This window comes from Pelecanus crispus, chromosome 3, assembly GCF_030463565.1.
Source record: "Pelecanus crispus isolate bPelCri1 chromosome 3, bPelCri1.pri, whole genome shotgun sequence".
NCBI lineage: Eukaryota > Metazoa > Chordata > Aves > Pelecaniformes > Pelecanidae > Pelecanus > Pelecanus crispus.
The window spans coordinates 95,125,778-95,150,799 of record NC_134645.1 but is presented as its reverse complement, the minus strand read 5'-3'; the positions used below and the strand labels follow the sequence as shown (position 1 = coordinate 95,150,799).

Below are 25,022 nucleotides of genomic sequence, written 5' to 3'. Positions count from 1 at the left end.
TCTGTTTTTTCAGAAAATGCCCTCCGATACATGGCCCAACCCAATTAAATTTGATAGCTACAGTATTTGTGGTGACATTTGAAGAGCGAAAATCAAAACTAGTCAACCAGTGAACATTAATTTGTCCTGGAGAATATTTGTAGTAAGTAGTTATAAATATGGAGAGAAGTATTCTGATACCTTTAAATGAGTTAAATTCTCAGGCTATATTTAGTACTAGACCACCACCCTTACATCACTTTATTATCAGTAATAACGGTGCTTAAGCTTGCATGTGTTTTATTTTTATCCCTATGAAACCCAAACACTAGCCATCTGTAATATAATACATCACAACACACCAAAATTACATTTTTATCAGTGTGGTTTAAAGATGAATCACCACTGAATTCTCTAGCACATTAATTTCTGGGAAAACATCAACCAAATACAACAATAGCATGTTACCACCAAGTAGGCAGACAAAACAAAGGATCTTCTGTATAGTAAGCACTACAATACATTACAGAATAGTATATATTGTACAACTCAATAATAGAAAATGTAGTTATAGCCAGATTCCTTCCTAGATTCAATGCAGTACCCAGGAGGCTTTATAAGCTGAATTCACTCTTTCCTTTCAGTGGAGCAATTTCATTTTCTTTGATAAAATCATGCTTGTGCAGAAAAGATCAAATTTGGAACTGCAGTTATCCCTCTAGTCAAAAGGACAAAACAGAATTCAGCTAAATGTACTTTACTGAAATGAGCAGTTCAGTTTCTCAAAGAAGTTCAGCATTTGTGACCACAATGAAGAACCCCCCATTCCTATTTTTCCCAGGATCAGTGAAAACTAAGAATTTTTACAGGCTGCATTTTCAAGAGAGAATAACTCAGCCTGTTCTCAAAGTACCAGTGTTTTATACACTCTTGTCCAACAGTTTTATATTCATTTTTCGTTGCATCTGCCCATACCAACAAGACAGTCTCTGATCTAAACAACTAAATTATAGCTTATTTAACCTTCTCTTCCATCTCCCTCTTGGTCTTTCAGACATCTTTCCATAGTATTACTCCTGAAACCATTTTAATTTTGTTTCTATTAAACATCATCCTTCAAAACACTCAGTATGACCAGTAAGGAGAAAAGGTTTACCCCTTAAACCCATTATAAATCTTTCTAATGTATGTCCATTGGAAAACTTCTCCTCCATGCCAAAATAAAAAGGTGCAAACCACAATTCCTACTAAGTCATTCTCCATCTTAAAGCTCTTTTGTTGCTTGTTCTAGTGTACAGAAGTTTCCCATACCTACAAAGCCTCGTAAATTCTTAGATCATTTTAACAAATGGGAACCCATTACAGAGCAAGTGATTTATTTGCTCTGGCATGTGGTATGAAAGAACCCAATACAGCTTGTCTGTAAGTATTACTAAAAGGTAAGCAGTCTCAATAAGAGATCAGGCCTGGTTTTCTTGCTCCAGAAATAATACCTATGTAAAAAGCCATATAAATTTGACCTTTAATAGGTTTTGAGTATCTTTTGTTCTTTTAATCTCATCAAAATACTAGCAGAGCTATTATCAAGACAAGCTAGTTTCCTCAGCTTAATATGTAGTCAAATATTTGTTTTCATTGGACTTCAAGAGCTAGACAAGCGTACTGTGTATTTAAGCAATAATAAAGCAATAATAATTGAAGAATGCCTTCCCCACCACCGCTTTTTTCCTCTCTCTTTTTTTTTTTAAAAGTAAGCCAGCAAATAGTATCAATGGCTACTATCTGATAGCAGAACATTTTACATCACTTACCCTGCTGGGCGAGTAGCCATATCTAACAAAATGCTTTTCCATTCCCTTCGTTTGAATTGCCAGATTCGTGCTGTTCCATCACGGCTTCCACTCACAAATCTAACAAAAGGTGAAAAAAGTTACTCAGAGATCAGAGGCAGATCTGTACAGAAAATACACTTGACAATTGAAGTACCAGAATTTAGAACTCAAAAAAGGAAGCTGTAAGTAACAAGTCCAAACAGTGCCAGGATGCTGTACAACTGGTTTGAGGTGAAAAACACTTCCAGTATCAGTAAATAATTGAAGGCCTGCAAAAAGTGGAACCTGCTTCCCTATCCCGAGCCCCTTCCAAACTAACTGTACTTTGACCTTTGGTGCACCTTGCTGAGTTACAACACTGCTCTGGCACAGGGACACCATAACCCAATAAGCATTCTAAGAAACTGACCCTGTCACACCAGGTGAAGCCAAGGAAGAAATTTAAGGGGTAAAAACAGCTGAAGGGCCAGGAGACCCCTGTAAGCAGAAGCAGAGACATGATTTAAAGCAAACAAAACCTACTCCCAATAAGCTAGCACTGTATGTTGAGTAAGTATTATGATACTTATCTGAATAAGCATTTCCCAGCTTCAGTTTCTCACCCACCTTCTTCTTCCCCCTTTCTTGGGTGCAGGGGTAGAAGGAGGAGAAAGAGGTGGGTGGAACACAACAAAGCTGGGTTTACAACTATTTGTATCATAATAAAAGTGCACATTAGAACATCAATTAAATGAAGTGTCAGAAACATCATAATAAACTTAACTATCATCTTTAGCATCCTTCACATCCAACATCCAGAACTTAAAAGTGAAACGTTACCAAACATTAGGCTAGCTAAACAAGATATTGTTAGATCTAGTTTGATAGTTTTCCTGTATCCACCAGTCACTTAATTGAAAAAAGGTTTAAATATTTAAATGTATCTAAAAATGCATGTATTTCATATATGAATACACATGTATACACACACATTTTTTAAGAAGATATTTCAGGTATTTTTATACTCCTTAATTTTGGCAAATTCAAAATACTTTAATCATTCATTACAATGAAAACAACTGTAAAACTGAAGAAGGAGTATCATTAAAACAAAACAGTGAGAATTCAATAATTGTAGATGATTTTACAGGATGAACCTCAAAAGAGAAAGCTTTTTTTTTTTTTTTTTTTTTAATAACTACTTCCAGAAACTGATATATACAAATGCCCACAAGGTCAAAAAACTAGCTTTGAATAAATAAATTGTGTGCTTACCTGCTACTACTATTAGAAAACTGAATGCTGTCAACTTTGTCCTATTTAAAAAGAGAGTAAAAAAGAAAAAAAAAATCAAATACGATTCCAAATTTATCCAAATTATTATTTTAATCAAATATATAGGTAATTTCAAAAAAGTATTTACAGTATGAAACTCCAACTCTGATATCTTCTCTGGCTGACCTGATCCAAAGAAATAAACCCTAATGATGTGATCTGTACTGCCAGTGGCCAAAAACATTCCACCTGAGAAAAACAAACAGATAACTTTTAAGAAAAAAAGGGCAATCTAATGTTATTAAAGTATTTTCAAATTGCGGTGACATCAAATACTTAAATTTATTCCCCTAAATTTATAGCTTTATCTAATTTCACCTATGCCTGTAACTGACCTTTAAGTAAAAACAAGATCTAGAAACTCAAAAGTTTAACTGGAGTTGAATTACTTCACATTTGCTGTCAGCTAAATGTGCATATGCAGACATATCTGAAAGATTAGCTAACTAGAGTAGTTTGTGACTAAGCCCTTAGAAGCCTCAATCTTAACAAAAAATGAACGGAACTAGAGCTCCAGTATGCCTTCCAAAAATAAGTTTCTGTCATTTTGATATTTTATCCAATTATTTATGTTGCATTCTTCAATTGCCAACTCTGGAATCAATGAAATTCAGACCGTGAGAACCTGGTAATCGACACGTTCTTGTCCCAATCCCTATAAATTCCATCTCAGGCAAAGCTGACTCTCAGAATCACTCTGAGAAAAAGGTATACATTGTGTTTTAATAAGACTTGCAGTCACAAGAGACTTACTTTCAACATTTTATATTTAACTGTTTTCAAGAACTTCTGTATCACTAAGACTTAATGCATAATTCTGAATTTCTATTTTAAATATTTGGGGTTTTTTAATAGCTATTTTAACTCAATTCTATCTTATTAACAAGAAATATGCTACAGTAACTGTATTATACTTCATTTTACTCTCCAAATGACGACTTCTATTGATACAAGGAGGGTGGGGGTGGGAGGAGGGGGTAGTCTTTTACCAGCACTGAAAGAAGAACAGATCATTTGGACTCCGGGCCGAGGGCGTTCTGTAAACTTTGTTGGCCTTGGACTACAAATAAAGAAACAGTTAAATAATTTCCTAATAGGGCTTCAAAAAATAAGTCAGTATCTTAGAAATAAAGCACAGAAGGACAAAATTAAATATGAAGGAACAGATGGCTCCCCATCTATAAACAATCTCATGTGACTATGCTTCATGATCTGATCTTTAGGAAACTAAGACATCCAGATGGACTAAGTAATCCATGTATCAAGGAGAGCTGTATCACAACTTAAATCCCATTCCCCTCTCCCCTCTAATATTGCTATACGAAACACTCTCCTTAAGTCACCGGCAAAGCGGAACAGAAGACACTAGAGCCAGTTGCCCATCATGTTCAGTTCTAAACTACTGGGTGTACTGGAACTCTGGTTTTCTCCTGCAGCACATGGCTGCTTTTACAAGAGAGAAACAGAACTTGGCACTCTTTATAGAAAAGGATACAAAAGGAATTTCAATAAATTCAGAGTTTTTCACGGTATTAGAACATACCAGTTTCTTCAGAGGACATAAATTCTTTGTCGGCTAGTTTCAAATAGTGCCCAGAGAATGTCAGGACAATTGCTAGAAGTTTGTAAGGAATTTTACTTTATGGCCTGTGCTTCCTTTTAGGCATTTCAGAACCTGATGTGCAAGCAGAACTAAAGCTCTAATGGATTTGGCACTTTAAGAGTCTATAAAAACAAAACAAATCAGATCTGGTTCTTCAATCATTACTTCAATTCTGCTCATGCACTGCGGCAACCTCAATCAGTAGGTGGTCTTGCATAGTATGCCATCTGCAATCTTCACTCAAAGAATAAATTTACTAGAGAACAGCAGCATTACACCCACAAGTGTCATCACTAAAGATTTGTTTTAACATTAAAAAATGCATATTCATAACTTATCCAAAATTTTCTCTTTTAAAAGCAAAATAGTCCATATAATTCATTTCAGCTGAAAGCAGATGCGTAAGAGATCTTTCTCCACTAATCAGCTACTGCTATCTCAAAGAAAGTAGTAGGCATTAAACCTTAGTGGTGCCTATGCATAAAACAAAGTAATAAACACTACGAATACCAGGTAAGAAATCTTCTCCAAATTGTCCATTCTGTATAGGCTGTTCCTGCGAACCTTCCTCTAGGAGTTTTAAGGTAACTCCCTGCAGACTCATGACAAGGAAACTTCACAACAACATACACTAAACAAGACAAAGATCCTTTCTACAAAACAGCTGAAACCCTTCTTAAATGAGATACTAACATAAAAAGAACTATCAGATGATTCAATATGCAGCTTACATAATTTGGAGCAAGTGTAAATAGATAATTAGGCTGCTGTTTTCTTCCACTGTGGTTTGTGGACTCTGCCTTTGGAGTTAGGACAGCTGCAAAATAGAGCAAGTATGCACTTACGTTCTAGTCTGGATAACCAAGTTAAATTCTCCAACTTATGTCTCTCTCGTGTGTTATTTTACACTAGAGCAGACTGTGGCCTTTGCAAAATGAGCTGGGCAATCAGTATTTTGGGGAAGCAAGGAAAGTGGACAAAAGCATAATTTCTTGCAACATACAGAAACCAAGCTAATTGTTTAGCTTTACAAACATTCTCAATCCAATTATTAAGTGGCTGGACAGCATTAAGATACCTTCATGAACATTTCACAGAGAGGTCCAGAGAAGCCCTGGTAAACCATTTTTCTCCTGGAGGAGACCTGTATTAAGTTCAGCACAGGTCCAAAAACGAGAGGGGCTGCAGTCAAAAAATAACCTACGCTCAGGGCAGCAAAGAAGCAATTTGGTCTATGTGCCTCAACTAAGGGACACACTCACCCATATAAACATCTCACAAGTTCATCTTCTTCAAAATGCAGCAATAGTGCAGGAATAGTTAACTAATCCAAGCCCTGCAAACTACCCTCACTCCGGACACATAGTGGCTCAAGACTTCTTCCCAGAAAACAGATGTATGATATAACCTCTCCGAATTAAGTCTTTGTTGACAAGCTAACAAACAAAGTTCAGCATATCTGAATTCTGATGTATGCCCAGCCCCTTTAACATTAAGTGCCTTCTGCTTAAGAAAGCACATGGGAAGTATCGCACCACACCGATGACAATTGAGAAATCAACATCTTGTCCAAAACAGGAACATCAAATCATCAACACGTGTTTTTCCTAAGTTTTTTTCCTCTCTTTAAAATTATGGGGGAGAAAATAGAAAAGAAGAAAAGCAGTATAGTAAGTTCCTCTACCCAAATCTGCGAGACAGTTCTGCTGCCTTGTTCATATGGTCTGCCAGTAACAGACTAACACTGGAAACTTGTGATCCAAACAGGTGGCAGAAGAACAACAAGAAAATTCAGCATCTTTCTCAGAGGAGATACATACACAAATATTTTACAGTGCAACTAATTTAACTTCGATGCACTGACCAGTTGTAATAATTCTCCCTTAAACCTGACATAGATTATTCTTCAATTTCTGACGACCCAAGGCTGATTTTCTCTCTTCCCCTACTGTCAACTGATACAGGATCCAACTCTTGTGTTTTCTATCACCATCCAGAACAGAAACAGGAAACTAAATACAGGGAAAGTCTTGATTGCCTAATTTTTTGGATTGTATTTCCATCTTGTTTGGGCCACATTCCTTGACTTCCTCACCTGCAGCAACAACCAATCTTACCATTCCTCTGGAAACCAAATTAATCTACCTGGACTGTTACTGCTTTTAGGCATACATGGTAACTGCCTGGTCAGAAATCACTGAAAGAAGAGGAGCACACAGGAGGCTCTGTAATAGTGAATGAAGAACATGCATCCACACTGGTCACAGAAGCACGTGCACAAGGCTGATCACTCTCTTTTGAACAACATGAGAATCTTGTGGTCAGCCATGCCTATGTCTGTGTTTCATCCTATGGCACCAAATTGACTGTCATGTGCCCCTTTGCAGTTTATCAAAGCAGAGTTCTGTCACTAAGCATCTCCTGTCTGGGCCATGTGTGTGTCCTAGATACTGAACATGCCTCAATTAATGAGGTTATCAAAAAATTGGGAGACCAACATGGGAAGCCTCTAATTTCAGATAATCTATTAATACTGCAGCAGAACTGCTGGCAAAGCTGAATACAATGATTTTTGCAATCTAAGAATGAAACAAAATAAACATTTGCAGAGGTTAAAAAGACAAAACAAAACCAAAACCAGAACTGGGATAGGGCACTAAACATTAGAAGGCTGAAAGGATATCAAAGTGCCTTTTAATGGCAAATACTACAGCTTTCAAGGTAATAAGTTTTCCAATTCTTCATGATCTCTTGAGATAAAATAATTGCTCCATAATATTTTGATCTAATTTTAGAAGTGGAGAATGAAGAACAATTTCAAGTTTCCTCATCTCCTGAAGAAGCTGACAGATTGCCTTCAGGGGGAATTCTTCCCAGGAGGCACTAAGTCCAATTTTCAGTTAAAGACAGGGAGCTGATCCAGTAGACTGAACCATCCAAGCTGGGTTCCACTGAAACAGTTTTCAGTGTAGTTAAGAACAAAACTGATTATTTTTAATTTGAGAGCACACTGAACACAGTAGTATATCCAAACACTGCCTTTCCTGTATTTTATGAAAAAGTTCAGCAAGTACTGCTGGCACTGCCATCATCTTGAAATTACAATCAACCACATGATCATCATGAGGCTGCCCAACAGCTCATAATCTTAACTCACTGCCAGATGATTCAAGTAGTGCTGAATATAAAAAGCAGAGGGTGGGGTGTGTGTATATATGTATTTTTTTCTTTTTTGAGCAGCTGAAATTTCAAGACTTCACCACCAGCCCCAATTTAAAGTATTGGACAATTTAGTAACACACTTTCATCACTGATAGCAATTGTATTCTTGAAGGACAGGCTGCAGTCAAGCTCAGGAGCATGAAATCACGTTCTGACTTAAACGTGTGACAGCACCCTTCACCTGTACTACTTAGATCTTTTGGTCTTGCCCAAAAGCTCCCATTTCTCTTCCATGGGGTGGGAGGGCCACTAGAACCGAGATACAGGGCTGCAAGCTCAGAACCTGAATAATTGTAGTAAGAGATCTTATTTTCTCTGCCAGTTTTCCTTCTTTTTAGAGATACTGAACAGAAGCAAGCCTGTATTTTTTACTATAGTGACAAAAGAACGGACAAGCTTCCCACCCCACCAGTTATTCTCTCTTCCAGATGGCCTACACATCATGTTCGTCAAAAAATAAACCCAAAAAGGGCCTTATGAAAAAAAATTAACAGGAATCTCTCTTTCCTTTGACAGTGTTATACTGCTGGCACTCGTTTTTCCCCAGCACATTACTGAATGGATGTGAAGGGCACCTGCCGTATTTCCACAATTCTGGAAGTGGATCCAGATCTAAAGGTGTACGGTAGTGCTATCACCTCATCGAAAACTGTGTGACAACTTACACTCATTACTGAGACGCACTGTCCATACAATGCAGCCTCCTTGTGAAAAATTACACTGGACTCTTAGTTTCCCAGTATCACTTAATATGATTACTGGAATAAACACAACCACAGTTAGAAGAGTTTACAGTTTAGCAAATGAAGTAAAACTTCCTGTAACTAACAAATTCTCCTGAACTAGCAAACTGTTCAATTCAGGAAGAGCTACATTAAGACTTTTCTGGGTGTCCAACTATTTTGATATCTTAAGTGACACACAGTTATGTTTCAGTCCCAAAAGACATGCCTGTTTCTTATTTAGCCTTTACTGTATTTTTATCAAGTTTTAGCTTTGATCACAAAGTATCAATTACTTATACATAACAGCTCTACTAAATTCAAACAAAGATCTAAGACCATTATCCTGCCTCCAAAGTAGCCAAAACCGGATGTGTAAGAGCAGAAAAACCATACAGTGATACCTTTTAGTACCTTCATATAATGCATAACAATATCCTGTGGCAAGGACTTTCACAGCTTAATTGCATGTTTTGTAAAGAACCACCTCCTTCCAATTTGGAATTGGCGACCTTCACTTGATACTCTGTAGTACAACAGCAGCCAGCAAGCAATTCCTCATTATATGCCCTCCTCAAGACACACACACTGTACGTCTCATGCTCATGCACCCATCTTTTCCCAGACTGAAGAAACAGAGCTTAAAGGGTCCCTCCATCTTCTCAAACACAACGCATAAAATACTTCCAGAACAGAAAGTAAGGACGGTACAAATTCCAGTCTCAAAATTTACTCTGCACTCTGTCATTAAGCAACATGAATCACTGGCATGACTTGGGTTACCAGATCACTTCCTTGCTGTGCTGCACAAGATAGCTGAACTAATCTGTTTTCTCTATGCCACTGTCTGATCACATCTGCTGCGACTACTTATACATGAAGGCATTACTCAAATATCTTTTATTCCTTTAATATTTGCCAGGTGCATCTCCCTGAAAATTTGTATTCTACATTTACATATCACCAAGGATAGGAATTAGTTGAGAATCCCCTACCATAACTGATGCCAGCTTTCTCACTCCCTAAGTTTTATCTCAAGACAAATCCCATCCAACTCCATGATTCATTCAAATATTAATGATTTCTAAATATTCACCTTCCAGCTCACACAGTATAACCCACTTACATCTCATGAATTCCCCTATTCTCTAATGACAGAATTTGTTTCAAAATTAAATTCCATAGGGTCAAACTTTATTTAGGAAAACAAGAAAAAAGAAAAAAAAAAGTTAAGAGAGAAGCATGTGAGTTCAAAAGGTTTAAAAATCAGACAGATTAAGATTTCATCTTGTCAACAAGAGCTCAGACTTAAGAGACTTTAAGAAAAACAATGTGGTGACAACTCCTCCCCTTCGCATAATTAAAATAAGCATGTGAGCCATCTCCTCACTAAGGAGAAGTGTTACTTTGACTACAGCATGTGCCAGGCAGCAGAGGGTTAACAGCCTGAGAAGCAGCTTCATCCACAGTATCAAAAAAAAGAGAGCCAAAATGCCCAGAGAACATCAAAATAGTTAAGGTCCATACAACTAGAGAAGTGGTGAACCTACCTACAAGCCCTGCATAACCTTGGCACGCTGCAAGAGATTCCAACAGCAAATACCAAAACTACAAGAAAACGGAACCAACCTACCAAGAGAATATATCTGTAAGAACACGTCCCATGCCCAAAGCTAAATTACTAATGATTACTAAAACAACTATTTCTAATTCTGAGCTACAGGTGTTTTGTCGAAAAGGAAGAGCAAAAAGCACTTCAAAGCCACTGAACAAGTTCATTTAAAAAAAACCCCTATCTCTATTTGAGGGTCCTGACAACATTTTTAATATTTTATACTTTAAAGGTAGAAACTTCAGGCTCAACTTCAGCCACCAATACACAGCTGCCCAAGAATGCTGCCTCCTGCCATGCTACAGTAAAGAGCAACTATGAAAAGGTAATAAAAATAAGAAAAGAACAAACATCAAAGATACTGCATCCTAATTTATCACTAGGACATTACCTTCTACTAAAAAAAAAAAAAATTGGGATTTTCAAGTCTAAATTGCAATGATTTTATCAACATAATTTTAATTTCATTTGGGATTAAGAGATGAGAACAGAACCAAAAAGCACCAGCTTTGATACACATTAAAAAAAAAATCATTAGACATTTTTTACTAAATTAACAGAGATACAGCAAAGATACTTGCTTCACTCCACAAAATCCTCAACAGTTAGTTATATTATCAACTTAGTCCTTAAAAAATAAGCAAGCAAGCTACAGCTACATCAGAAATAGATCGCACGGAACAATGGCACAGTGAACCAGCCAGTGACAAGTTTTTAGTCAAGCTTTTCTCTAACATTTGTACAACATTCTTAATTACAAACAAAGAAATAGCAACAAATAAAAGAGCAACTAACTTTATTTTAAGGGTGCCAGCATCCCACAGCCAAAAGCATATTGTTCCATCTGCCCCGGTTGAAGATAAGTATCTCTTTGAGCCACTGCACAGTGGAGAGAACTGGGGGAAGTAAGGAAAGAAAAAAGAGGTCTCCTGTTAATCTGTTCCAGATGTGCTAATAGTTCCTCAAGTAATTGACTTCTCACAAAAAAATTCATGTATCAAACCACACTTAAGGAAAAAAAACACCCCAGTAAATTGCAACAAACACCAAAGTAACACGATGCTTCTCAGAGTCACTCTCCTCCATCAGAACAACCCTTCTGGGTTACTTGCCAAAGCACTTTGTGTTCTCCCTCCCCACAACCCAAGTTGTGCAACAGCATGCAACACTAAACAGAAACAAACCAAACTATTCAGCAGTGACTGCAGTTCTTACTCAATGTACCTGCGCTCGGAATCACAGCCCGCAAAGGAATGATACTTCAAAACAGCACTGCCCACGCACGTCATGCAATTTTTTTGAACAAGGCTTATGCCTGGCATTTTTCAAGGGTCAGGCATTTTGACAATAAACATGTGTTATTTCACAATGTGTACCGTGGAAATTCCTTCTCACTTCATGGCTTAGTTGCCAGGCATGCATTTTTATTACATGGAACATTCTTGGGTGGTTCCTTTTTCAGTCAAACAATGCATTTTATTGCTCAGGTGAGTTTGCAAAGCAAAAACCTACCTGCAATGATGTTATAGATGCACTGTGGCCCTGCAGAACTGCTAAGGGTGCACAAGTTCGAAGGCACCAAACTCTGATCATTTTATCACAGCTTCCAGCAGCTATCATGGTGTTTTCATAGTTCACTGCCATATCAGATATTTCAGCTGCATGCCCTCTCAGGGTAGCCAACAACCTTCCATCATCTGTTGCCCAGATTTTTACAAGGCAATCATCTGATCCCTAGAAGGTAGAACCATATCATTAGCTGTTTTGATGTTACACTTAACTAACACAGCAGAACTAGCAGCATACATAGATAAACATTCCCCCCCCACACTTTTAACAGTTTTCCACACTGCATTCAAAATACAACATCAGATTACATTAATTCTCAACAGCATATACAAAGCATGATGCATTTATAACACAGATTACAAATCCTACAGCAAGCTGGATTTACACTCTTCAGCAAGACACTTTTTCCAGAACTCCAGCACAAACTGAAGAAGCTGTTGCAATACATTAAAATGAAAATTTACATTAAACGTGAAAATGAATTATGAATTAGTACCCTGTTTGTCATTTCTCATTATACCCACTTGTGTTCCTTATCTTACTAGTTTAATCTTCATGCCCTACCAGCAGTAGTAGTATACTTACCACACTAAGAGTGAGGTAAAGAGCCTGTATGAACAGATACTCCATTATTAAGTTGAAGTACTATAAATCTGCTTTGATATTTACATTACCAAACATTGAAATTACCACTCTTTATAAACAAACTTCAGAGGCTTCATCTACCTATTCACACTTAACTTACATTTTCCTAGTCTTCTCACGTCACAGTAACAGCTGCTTGCCAGTATACAACAAATTCAAGGCCCCAGCAAAAATTTCAGAACCAGCCCTTCATTTTTCATTGCACTGCTGCACCTCCTTGAAAGTCTGAAGATCTCTGCACCTCACTCAACGCAATGACATTTGAACATTGCACAGAGACACTGATGGAGATTTCCTGTTTATGCTTCATTCATTTGCTTAGGTTCAGAAGCAATACAAAGCTGGAGCTTTGTATTTTTTACAAAAAAATACATCTTTAACATTTGGAGCACTGATCTGCTACTGGACACACACAGGTGCCGCTGCAATATGACACCTGGGTTTTTCCTCTTCCATCTTCCTCTTCACCTGGGTTTTCACTCATTCCATTATAGTGCCTCTGCACAAGTTTATCTCGTATTTATTCTTTAAATTAGTCAGAAGGCAGGGCAATACTAGCCTCTGCCTTTTTTTATAAAAGGTATCCAAAGTACAGGGACCAACAGCTGAGGGAACTGGGGTTGTTTAGCCTGGAGAAAAGGAGGCTGAGGGGAGACCTTATTGCTCTCTACAACTGCCTGAAAGGAGGCTGTAGCGAGGTGGGTGTTGGTCTCTTCTCCCAAGTAACAAGTGATAGGACAAGAGGAAATGTCCTCAAGTTGCACCAGGGGAGGTTTAGATTGGATACTAAGGGTTGTCAAGCATTGGAAGAGGCTGCTCAGGGAAGTGGTTGAGTCACCATCCCTGGGGGTATTTAAAAGATGTGTAGATGTGGTGCTTAGGAACATGGCTTAGTGGTGGACTTGGCAGTGCTAGGTTAATGGTTGGACTTGATGATCTTAAAGGTCTTTTCCAACCTAAACGATTCTATGATTTTTAAAAGACTGGTAAGCATTTGGTGAACACAAGCATCTAACAACCAGAAGTCTCAAAAATATTTAGAGGTTACTGATACTATTTTCAACATTACAGCTTTTGTAAACAGGTAAATGACAGGTATTTTCCTTATTTCGTACGCTCTTTAGTCTACATTCACGTAACTACAGAAATCCCACACTGCCATGGCTCAATTTAGTTACTCTTCTGGACAGCCCAGTCCCAGGACACCAACACCCAGCTTGGGAAGTTCTCACCAACACAGCCACTATGTGTTAAATAGAGCTGTCCCACTAGAAAGCCAGGCAAACACTCCCAAGAAATGCTTTCAAAAGGAACCCAGATACATCCTGCAGTTACTGGAATGCATAAAAGGATTTGGAAAGCTTTTTTTTTTCCTTTTTCCTTTTTTTAGTAAACACTGACTAACCTGTTTACATTACATTAATGCTGATGAACAGACAATTTATTTTGCCTTATTTCCCTATACTTTTTTAATGTAGTTACTATTAAAAAAAATTTCAGTTCTCTACTTGAAAAGGTAGCTAAATTTCACTCATTACATTAGTTCACATTCAAAACTAGTATCTGGGAGAAGGAGGGGAACAGCATACCTGCAGTTACCTAACAATTACACACCCATTCTCATTTGTAGCAATACCCTGCAAACCAGGCAACTTCCTCAGGCTTACTTTTTGTTTAGTGAACAAGAAGTTGTTTCTGGCTTACAGGCAGCTGTCCACAGTAGTTTTTCTCTTCCTGTTTTATTTATATCAATTCAGACAAGACATGTATCTCTCAACAAAAAGAGATACAACTATAGACCCAGTTTTTGAAACAGTAAGAAGAAAGCTGATTGTATTTAGGTACACTGAGAGAGCACATTTGTCTACAGATCACAAATACAGGTTGCTTCTCTACAGAAAGTCTTTCATGTCAGCAAAAAGGCTATTCTGGAGCCTTAGTGACATTTTAACCCAGCAGAACATTCTGCAGGGGGACTCTAAACATGCAAAATCAAGATAATTTAAAACTTGATTGTGTATTTGATTTCTGGACTGCCTTGGTAGGTAATTTTGATTTACCAGCTGCCATGCTTCTACTCTTCCTCAGGTGAACGTGACCTTTCTTCCCAGCTCTGCATTCATGGGTGCACCTGCTGAAGAGATGTGGGCAAGACAACTTCTCTCATGCCTCTGCCCTAGTCATTTTTGGCATAAGCTTCTGAGCCTCCAATTAAGGTTATCAAACAAATTCTGTGTCTCTGCATACCCATTTTAAAAAAGTACTTCTATTAAGAGAAGGTCCCTCTTCCCTCAAACAGAAAAGTACAATTTGAGATTTCAGATTTCTCTTTGGTCCTCCAAGGACAGGGAGGCTGAGCAGCAATCAGAAGAGCAGCACTCTGAACATTTAACCTCAACACTCAACCAAGGACTGCTTCCTTGTGCAGTCTTGGTTAGTTACTGCAAGCAACAGCCAGCTTCTACTTCTGCTACTTGTCCTAAGAGGAACTGTTGCAGGGATGTGTCTATTTGACAAAGGAGATAATAAGGGAAGCTTGTTAAAAATTACACTTTCTGCCTCTTGGGTAAGGAGAGCAATGGTACAGCCTACACTATTTCTACTTAGGCATAAAACTTCCCTGCTGAGATTCTGTGGTACACATTTGTGTTACCTAACTGCTAAACAGCTACAGTGCCAGCCCAGGGAAAAAAACTGGAGTCTGTATAGTTGAACAGCAATGGACAGACAGAATCACAGAACCACTGATATATGGTAAGGGACCTTTAGAGATCATCTAGTCCAACCCCCCTGCTCAAGTAGGGTCAGCTAGAGCAGGTTATCCAGGATGATGTATCAACCATTCCTGTTTTGTTATCTTCTGCATATTTACTGAAGGCACCCTCTGTCCTAGCACCCAGGTCCTTAAAGAAAACGTTAAAAAGTATTGGTCTCAGTACCAAACCCTGCGGTACACCCCTAGTAACTGGCCTCTAGCTGGACTTTGTGCCACTAATCATACCCTTTGAACCTGGCAGTTCAGGCCATTTTCAATCTGTCAACTTATTTAGCCTATACTTCATCAGTTTGTCAGTAAGGATGCTATAGGAGACAGCGTTGAAAGCCTCACTAATTCAGGAAGAACATCCACTACTGTCCCTCATCCAACTCGGTCAATGCAACGTAGAAGGCTACAAGTTGGACAGGAAAGATTTCACCTTCATAGGTGATCTATGCTGATCACCTTCTTGTTAACGTGTTTGGAAATGGTTTTCAGGAGGATTTACTCCATCACCTTCTCAAGTGATTGAGATGAAGATGAATGGTCTGTAGTTCCCTGGAACAACCTTAAAGACAAGAGTGCCATCTAGATTTCTGTATGGCCAGTTCATTTAAACATTCCCTAGCCTGATCCTCCTCCACTAAGGGGAAGTCTTCCTTGCCCTACACTTTCCCTCTGGTCTCAAGGACTTGCCATTTCTGAAGACAAGCCTTGCCACTAGACTTAGGCAAAGATGACAGTCAAGCATCTCGTCTTTCTCCTGTGTCCTCCACCACCAGGTCTCCTGCGCCATTCATCAGCAGGCCTACGTTTTCCATAGTGCTCCCTTTGCTGCTGATATACTCGAAGAAGCCTTTCTTGCTGCTCTTCACATCCCTTGCCAGATTCATCTCCAGGCTGCCTTCAGCTTTCCTAACCCCATCACTGAACTTTCAGAGAGTGGCTCTGCATTTCTCCCAAGTCATCTGTCCCTGCTTCCGACCACTTGCACACTTCCTTTTTGTGTTTGAGTTTTGTCAGGAGCTCCTTGGTCATCCATGCAGGCTTCCTGTCACCTTTGCTTGCCTTCCTGCACATCAGGATGGACCATTCTTCAGTCTGGAAGAGACAATGCTTAAAAAACAGCCAGCTCTCCTGGACCCCTCCTCTCTCCCCCAGACCATATCCCACAGGATTCTTCCAAGCACATCCCCACACAGGTCAAAATCTGCTCCCCCAAAAGTCCAGGGTTGTGATCCTGCTTTTTGCCTTGTTTCCCCCGCACAGGATCCTGAACTCCCCTCACCTCATGGTCACTGCAGCCAAGACTGCCCCTGACCTTCACATTCACAAACTGTTCTTCACCGTTTGTAACTATCAGATCCAGCAGAGCGTCTTTTGTTGTCAGCTCCCCAATGACCTGTGCCAGGAAGCTGTCATCAGTGCACTACTGCAGAAACTTCCTGAATTGCTTGCGTACTGCTGTGTTTTCCCCTCTAGCAGATACCAGGGTGGTTCAAGTCTGCCAGGAGGACCAGCCAGGTAAGGCTTCTTCTAGTTGCCTGAAGAAGGCCTCACCTACTTCTTCCTGATCAGGCAGCCTGTAATAGACACCCACCCCAATGTCACCCACATTGGTCTGCCCTTTAACCCACCCATGAGCTCTCAGCTGGTTCATCACCTGTCCCCAGGCAGAGCTCCACACATTCCCGCTGCTCTCTCACATAAAGGGCAACTCCCACTCCTTGCCATCCTGCCCTGCCCCCCCTGAAGAGCCCATATCCATCCACAGCAGACCCCAGTCCTGTGAGCTACCCAACCCCACCCCACCTCTTTGGTCCCAATGAGATCATAGCCCTGGCAACTACACACAGAAATCCAATTCCTCCTGCTTTTCTCCGTAGTGCATGCATTAGTGTACAGGCATTTCAGATGGGCACCTAGTCAGGCTGATTTCTCAAAGCGTGAAAGTTTCCCCATAATGCAGTTCTTGATTTGTGCACATGAACTTGGGGTGGGCCCCCTTCAGCCCTTTTTGTTGTTTTCAGGGTTTCTCCTGTCTATATCACTCTACATTCTTTGCTTACCCACCTGGTCTACCACTTCCTTGTGATTGTAGTCTGTTTTCTCCCTCCCACATCTTTCCTACTCTAACACTCTCCTCAACAGGTTGGCCACCCTGTTAAGAAAGATGCTTTTGCCCCGTATTTGCCTCTTATTCTCCTTTTCACATCCCTCAGTATCTGTAACAAAAAGCTTCCTCGCCCCTGCACACTTGCACCTCCTCCACGTTAGAAATCACCAAAGCCCTCAATAAAGTTGTTCTAATGGGAAGTTACTCTGTTAATGCAGTTATAACAGGATCCAAAGAAAAAAGTACCCTATAGATAAAACTGCACAATAATCAAACCACCCCTTTGATTTCATACTAGAAGTTCTACACGTTAGGCATGCTAGAGCACCTTACTAGCAGGCATAATTTTCCAAAACTTTGGACAGTACCACAACTCTTTTCTGAGCATTAATCTTCAATTTTTCTGATATCCTTAGGATGTTATCATAAAAAAAAAAAACAACCCAACCAAAAAAACCCCAGAGCAGTCTAGTAGCAAGTACAACACAAATTCTGTAATTTCTCTTCATTTCATCTGCGCTAGGACTTTGGTAGTAGTTTTAACCACAACACAGCAACGTAAGTATGTATTAATCCAATTATTTGGCATGGACCTCAGATGTCCTGCTGAATTACCTCCGAACTTCTTCAAATTGTATCCTCACAAAATGTAACAAGCATTTGCAGTCTTTGCTCTTCACCTCATCGTGTTAATGAAGATGAAAACCAAGTGCTCAATATTTTAACTAGTTATTTTTCTCTCAAAATCTGTATCAAACCCTTGAAATGACCATTTCCTTCTAGATCACTTTTTTTTTTGACTCAGACCCATTGAACTAAGACTCAATAAATGAACATACTATGCATCTTATTATACCTTTATTGCTACATTTAGCTCAACTCGAATACTTGCATGAAAAGAAAGTAAACCACCTTCAGAAACAGGTTTTAATTAATAGGTAGAACTGAGGACCTTCCAGTAAGATGCTCACCTACCCAGAATTTCCACAAGAAGAAAGAAGATTCAAGGATCTCTTAAATTTGCAGTCACTTAACTGCATTTAAATGTAGCTGTTAGCATTTAATGCTTTTGAAAAGGCTCCAAATCTTACTTTTATTCAATACCTTGAAAGAGACACAGTGTTGTTTGTTTAAAAAAATAAGTTTATATTATTAGCTCAGTCACAGAATGTTTTTGACAATCGTATACACACAGGCTAATTTCACTTATAGCTTGACTTATTCACTTTTACCAAGTTGCTGAGAAGCTAAAGAGAAGGGAAGAGATGAAAAAAATTGCTAAACAAGCTCAGTAATGCACACTTACAAATCAATTCCAGTGAACAAGTTAACATAGGTTTACAACAGAACTAGCAAACTTGCCATTTAGAGCTTTATAAGAAGTGTAAAGAGAGACCCCTTTTTTCTCTAAAGTCTGCTTATAAAGCTCTAAGCAGATTCTGTTTTAAACCCTTTGCTTCTTAAAACAAACATGAGCACTCTATGAAGCACTCAGATTTGGGTTTTTTTCCCCCCATGCTACTCAAGAGGTTTCCACAGCCGTTCCTGTGTTTCTAGATTCAGATTTGCACTTCTGTATCCAAAGCCTCAAAAAGTTTCAAACTCTACACCTACCTGATGCAACAATTATCTGAAAAACAGTATCAGCTCATTCTGTTCTACTGTTACCATGATTTGAGACTTAAGAGTATGAAGAAGCTGGTGTATTCTTCTCAGAAGTGCAGTCACCACCAAAAAACCCCAAGAAGCAGAGGAGACGGAGGTATGCACGCGTGTAAAAATGATGCTTACAAATAATAGCCTCACCACTCAAAAGAGAGACCTGAAAGTAGAAGGGAATAGGAAACCCAAAGCTTCCAAAACACTATAGGGGATGGAAATCACTCACATGTGGATTAGTCTTTCTCAAAAAAGTACATACATGAGAACAGAACCAAGCCATTAATAAACTGCATCATAGTCTAGAAATCTCAGGCGACCAGTCCTGTGTTTCTTGGAGCTGCACGAATTTAAAAAAAAAAAAACAAACAAAAAAAACAAACAAAAAACCCCAACCCAAAACCACAACCCAAAGAAACCCCAACCAACCCCCAAAAACCCCAACTCTGTCTAAAGGACTACACATATTACATAAAACATGCTTCTGCAATTCTTACATTGTACAGATAAATATTATGAATAAGCTACCGACTTTACAATAAGCTTACAGCCTGCAGTCATTTTACTGGAAGAACAGATAGTTCAAAGCACGGGAGGGGGTAGGGGAGACAACCAATAAACCAAACCCTGCATTGTGAGACCCCTAAAATGCTGCTTGCAGAATGTAATTGATGGAGAGCAACCTGCACACAGACAACTTAGAAGATGTAAAAAGGCCAGCAAGGGAAGAAAAGCTAGTTCTGGGACCTGATGCCACCTGGAGGGTCCTTCAAGGTCTATTTGATAACAGCAAACCAAGGAAAAAAGGTCAGCATAAAACCATCCTGCTTCCTACCAGCTGGCTATAATATAGCTAGAGAGGCAGGTGTTGTACATCTCCATTGCAGAGAAAAATTAAATGACTGTTCGCAAGTCTCAACAGGAAAAAAAGGAAAAAAAAAGGGGGGGGGGGGGGGCGACGACACAACTATGGTAAAATTGTAAATTCTGTAGCATCTTGGCAGGATAACAATATTAAGAGTTCAAATAAATTCCTGAGATACTGCCTGAACTTAATGGGACAGTTCACAACTCTTAAAATACTGCTGCAGTTCTACTACCAAGGGCATTGGCTTACACCACAGCTCACGTTTCCAAGGTTATGTCTACAACTGCTACGAATTATGCGCCTATTAAAAAGCATTTGTCAAAAGTGAATCCTAGAACAAGTTCAGCACCAAGAGAGAACTGATGACAGCATTGCCAAGGTATGGAGTAAAACTAGTTCACTTTCCTACCATTACACAGACTTGTGGGCTGAAGTGAAACTGCCAAGAAACGTACAAATTAATCTTGGGTTGGAAACCTTACACAGACTATTACACAACACTGTTTATTATTCCTAGAAAGAGTAATCCAAGAGGAGACAGGAAGATAAAGGTGGGGAAAAAGAAGATGGCCATCCTTCTTTGCAGTCAGAAAGTTAAGTAGTACAGGAAAAGACAATGCCTGTTTCTATTACCCTGCGTGGGTTCTGCAAGTCATGCTTTTCAAGAGATCCAGAATACACAGTCTGAGAAATAATTAGGTTTTCTTCACTGATGGCTGATAGGTCTTTTAGTTGTGTCTTTCCAAGTAAAGAGGATGCCTTAATCACAGTTAATTAAAAACAAACTAAATTACCAAGGCAACAGTTTGTGTATTAAGAATACTTCTGTATACTCAGAAAAGAAACAGGCAAGAAGTTGATCTTCAGAAATCTCTTGTGAAATCCGTAAAACAATATAAACAGTCATTGCATGACCTACTAGCTAGTAGGAAAACTGCATAATGCCCCATTTTCACTGCCTTTAGGCAAACTAAGCACATCATCTTCCTAGCAAAGATAACATCTGCCAGAAGAGTATGGCTAAAAAATGTGCTGAGATCACTTTCTTTTCCTTTTAATTTGAAGTAGAACATAAACAGAACTTCAATTTAGAGTCTTCCAATCCTTCAGAGGTCAGGAGGAAAAGAAAACAGTTCTGATGCATCTTCTAGACGCAATTATAAGTCCAAAACAACCTCTTATCTACCTAACATCACAATGATGCTGGAGGTTGTAAAGTAACAACGTAGACCAAGAATGATTCCCTACTGATGCATGCAAATTTACACACTGTCAACAGATACATCTGGAATGAAGTTTGCCTTACTTTTGATTACGAACTCCTATTCCTACTTAACTACACTAGAGACTTTAGAAAATGTAGTAGTCTAGATTGAAAAGAATTGGCCGAATTCATTACACAGACACAATTACGAGACAACAATTCATGACTGTTTATCCACCGACATCACACCAGCTATGGCAACCTGTATTTGACAGGAATGGGGAATACAACCCATTAGTTTTCCATTTGCCAACAACCACTTAAACATCTACACAAAAAACACTGGATTTACCTGAGAACACTGAGGTAAGAAGTTCTGTCCCAGGCCCTCCAAAATGAAAATTCACCAGCTACAATTAATTTCTACGGTCACTTTATTTAACACTAGATTGAAGTAGTGATGATCTAAACTGGGACCTTTTTCAAGCAAACATACCAGGACACCAGTATATCTGTCAGCAAAGGACTTCCAGCAAAGCTCTGCGGTTGCAGAAGCAATATTGCTCCCCTCATTTTATTTTAGGTTCTTCAGCTTTTCTTTTGGAAACAAATTGCAGTTACAGTCAATGCTGTTACAGTCAAGAGAATTCTCTCTCTTTAACCACTTTTAAATCAGACTGCAAAAAGCAAGGGAACATGCAACAAGGAATGATCATTGCAGATGCACTCAAGGCAAAGTTTAGTATATCTCTGGAAGAGGAAAGATTTTAGGAACACGGGAAAGTTTTAGGAAAATGAAGACTCAGAACACCTTAACAAGGAGTTTTATCCACTTCACCTAGAAAGCACAAACAGAATTTTTTACTTAGAAGTGAACAGGATGAGCATAGGCAATTTTTATACTTGGTACACATAAAATCTCTAATCCATTCTGCCATATCACATATAAAATAAACCCACAACAGAGAGCCCTCTTCTTGATAGGTTAATCACGCATAAACTCCCAGACAAGAATTTAATGGCTATGACTGGTGAGGGACTTAGCTTGCTGATGAAAGCTGAAGAAATACTAAAAAAGTCTCTGCTATGCCTGAAGTAACAAGTGAAGAAATAAACAGAAGTCTGTTCAAAACACTAAGTATCCCATCTTCACAGCCACATATCCCTCCACACAACAAAGCAAAATATATGTGGTAAAGGGCAAATTGTATTTACAACTGGCTTTAGAAGTCAGGACTGCTATACATAAAGTAGAATTGAACTGTACTTCCACCTGCATTGTCCAAGTTATCTGCCATGAGGTCAGAAAGGATACAATCAAGCTCCTGGATCCACAACGGTATCAATTACATCCAGTGTTTGTGGGAAGGCAATAAATGCAGTCAAAGCATCCCAGACTGGCACAAGGTGTGTACTTACGAGATCTTTGGCTCTACTAAAACTGACTACTTACCAAGAAATCCAAATTACACTCACACCTATCTATTTTTATAATTCCCATTCCTTGGGAAACTTGCAATTTCAGTACTGATTTCAGACATCTGTGCAGTATTATTTTTTTAACAACAACAAAATGAAAATAGTTAAAATGCTAACAACACTGGTACAAAAGAAAAAAAAAGTTCCTAGGATCTCATAAAGACAGTTCTTTGTGAACCAACATCCATTACAATGCACCATGTGAATTTTCAGCTTTCTAGTTTCCATCAACATGCTGTACCAAATCTAAGTGTATCACCAGACTGTTAAACTTAACAGTCATGCTTTAAATTTAACAAAAGTTACAGAAAGAGTCAAAATAATCTTTAATTACATACTGATTGTCCTCTCTGACTTCCTAATTAAGTTCTGTGGTGGTGGTCCATTCTTTTGCTCATATTTTTGCTAGAGGTAGCTAGTCCAGTGGAAAGAATCTACATAGGGTAATTCCTTTCCACTGAAAATAACCCGAGTTTTCTGGCTGAACTACGCAGATCAGCAACCACCATCACATCTAGCTTTAAGACATGTATGCCTACAGAATCTTAACATGCAAAACAGCATGGTTGTTAAAAAGTATATATGAGAGTAGCAGTAGTAAAGCATTTATCTGATCTTGATACACAACATCAGTACAGTTAGTTTTTGTAAACAATTAGGTGACATGCTAGCTGTACTTTAAAAAAATCTACAAAAATAAAGATTTTGTACTTACAGTAAATATTCGCCTGCCAGTCCGATCAAAAGTTACACAGTATACAGAAGATAAGTGTCCTAAAATTCGTTTGTGCATCTTCATGTGTTGATAGACTGCAGTTGGAACGAGGCGTTCAAGTCTGTACTTTCCATTTAGTTTTCTTGAAAACAGGGTATCCACTACCAAATGGGGAAAGAAAAAAGGAGACAGCATTTATACTGGGTTCATAAACTAAAATACTTCTCCAGGATGGAAAGTTTATTTCAACACTGGACCACCTGCCATATGAACAGCTTACTCTAGTAATTCTCTCGTTTTGCCATAGTTAGGGAAAAATACAGATAAACTAGCCTATGATACAAACGTGCAAAAAAGTACCAAACTGCAAGGCAGAACATAAAGATGCAATACAACTTTCAACTGTAAGTGCTTCTCACTTTACACCTAGTGTGAGAAATCCAGGAGGACTGAGGCAGCTACCATGGAGGAGTAAACTACTTCAAATTTAACAAGCCTAAGAGCTTCCACATAGCTATTAACTGAAGATAGCAAACATTCAATTCTTCTCTGAGGTAACCTGTTTTTTTGAGGTGTACACAATCAAATGTTTATCCACCACTTGCAAGACAATTTGGGTTTTTTAAAGAATATTGCTACCCACTACAGCTGAAGAAACAAAAAACCACCAAACAAAAATTTACATACAAATTTACCCAAAGCCTTACAGAAAATTCTGATTTTGACTAACAGAACCTTGTTCGAAGAGTTTGGCATTTTTTTTCAAGTTTAAAAGCTAAGAAGGTCCAGGAGCAGGAATCTACTTTAACAAAATGGAAATCTTCAATCAAGAACTTCAGTAAAGAAAATAAAGCTCAGTGCTACTAATTTTAAACTGTTACTCATGTAATGATAAAGCAACAGAGTATAATGCTTATATGCATGGAACAGACATTAGTCAAACAGCTGCCCATATCATCATTAGACCGAAGAATGGCAATGGCGACACATTTTATACTCCACAGAATTGTGGTAAAGCAGGTAATATATTCCAGTCTCCAGCTTCTGAATACGTGAAAAGTAAAAACATAAATGCCCAACAATGTCCACAGCACCACACACACATGAAAAACAAGATCTGTCAGTGCCAAGAGAGGTAGCTGATAGCCATTCTTCATACGTGACCAAGCCTATGCCTGTACTAGTGAACTGAGCAGGACCAGGGCATGGGTCTGGGCACTGAATCACAGTCACTCCCTAGCATCAACTGTGAAACAGCTACAACCTCTCGCATTGCTTGGTTTTGGCCCAGGCCAACCAGACACTGGTTCATGAGTCAGCACAGGTCAAACTACATTAAATATGCAAACTGGATTGTAGCTACTCTATAAGGAGCAAAAGCACTTAGTGGTATGGACAACTGCCAAGCCCACTGGCCTCAGGCCGTAAGAACAGCCCTGAAACATTTCAGTTAACTGCCTATATAGCCCAAGGATTCAAGGAAGTTTTCCTAGTTCAAGATGCTTTGTGAAGCAGGAGGATCATTAGCTGTGGAGCAAGTAACTTTTACTCAGTATGCCACTACTGCCTTAAGGCCCTACTATACCCTCTTCACCCTCCCCTTAAACAAGAAAAAGATGCAGTTGCATTTGCTTTATAACAACGCTTTTCCTTGCCAACAGTCTACTTTAGAGCAGCAGGAAACCAAGATTAGTTCAGTCACAAGACAAATCTAGTTTTGGTTTC

At 38.8% G+C, this 25,022-nt stretch overlaps 1 protein-coding gene across 3 annotated transcripts in view; it reads right to left on the bottom strand.

Moving 5' to 3' along the window:
• Positions 1 to 25,022, bottom strand: part of PHIP (PHIP subunit of CUL4-Ring ligase complex) — a 119,198-nt gene that overhangs the window by 74,092 nt on the left and 20,084 nt on the right. For 2 of the 3 annotated variants that reach the window (XM_075708381.1, XM_075708382.1), the window contains exons 1-7: positions 23,298 to 23,417; positions 11,797 to 12,018; positions 11,080 to 11,180; positions 4,115 to 4,185; positions 3,214 to 3,314; positions 3,066 to 3,106; positions 1,791 to 1,889 (exon numbers count right to left, since the gene is read on the bottom strand). In XM_075708381.1, coding sequence (XP_075564496.1) covers positions 1,791 to 1,889; positions 3,066 to 3,106; positions 3,214 to 3,314; positions 4,115 to 4,185; positions 11,080 to 11,180; positions 11,797 to 12,018; positions 23,298 to 23,381 — 719 coding nt within the window. In that variant the 5' untranslated portion in view covers positions 23,382 to 23,417. Of the gene's footprint in view, positions 1 to 1,790; positions 1,890 to 3,065; positions 3,107 to 3,213; positions 3,315 to 4,114; positions 4,186 to 11,079; positions 11,181 to 11,796; positions 12,019 to 23,297; positions 23,459 to 25,022 lie in introns of those variants that run through there. The other variant, XM_075708380.1, reaches the window with a different exon arrangement.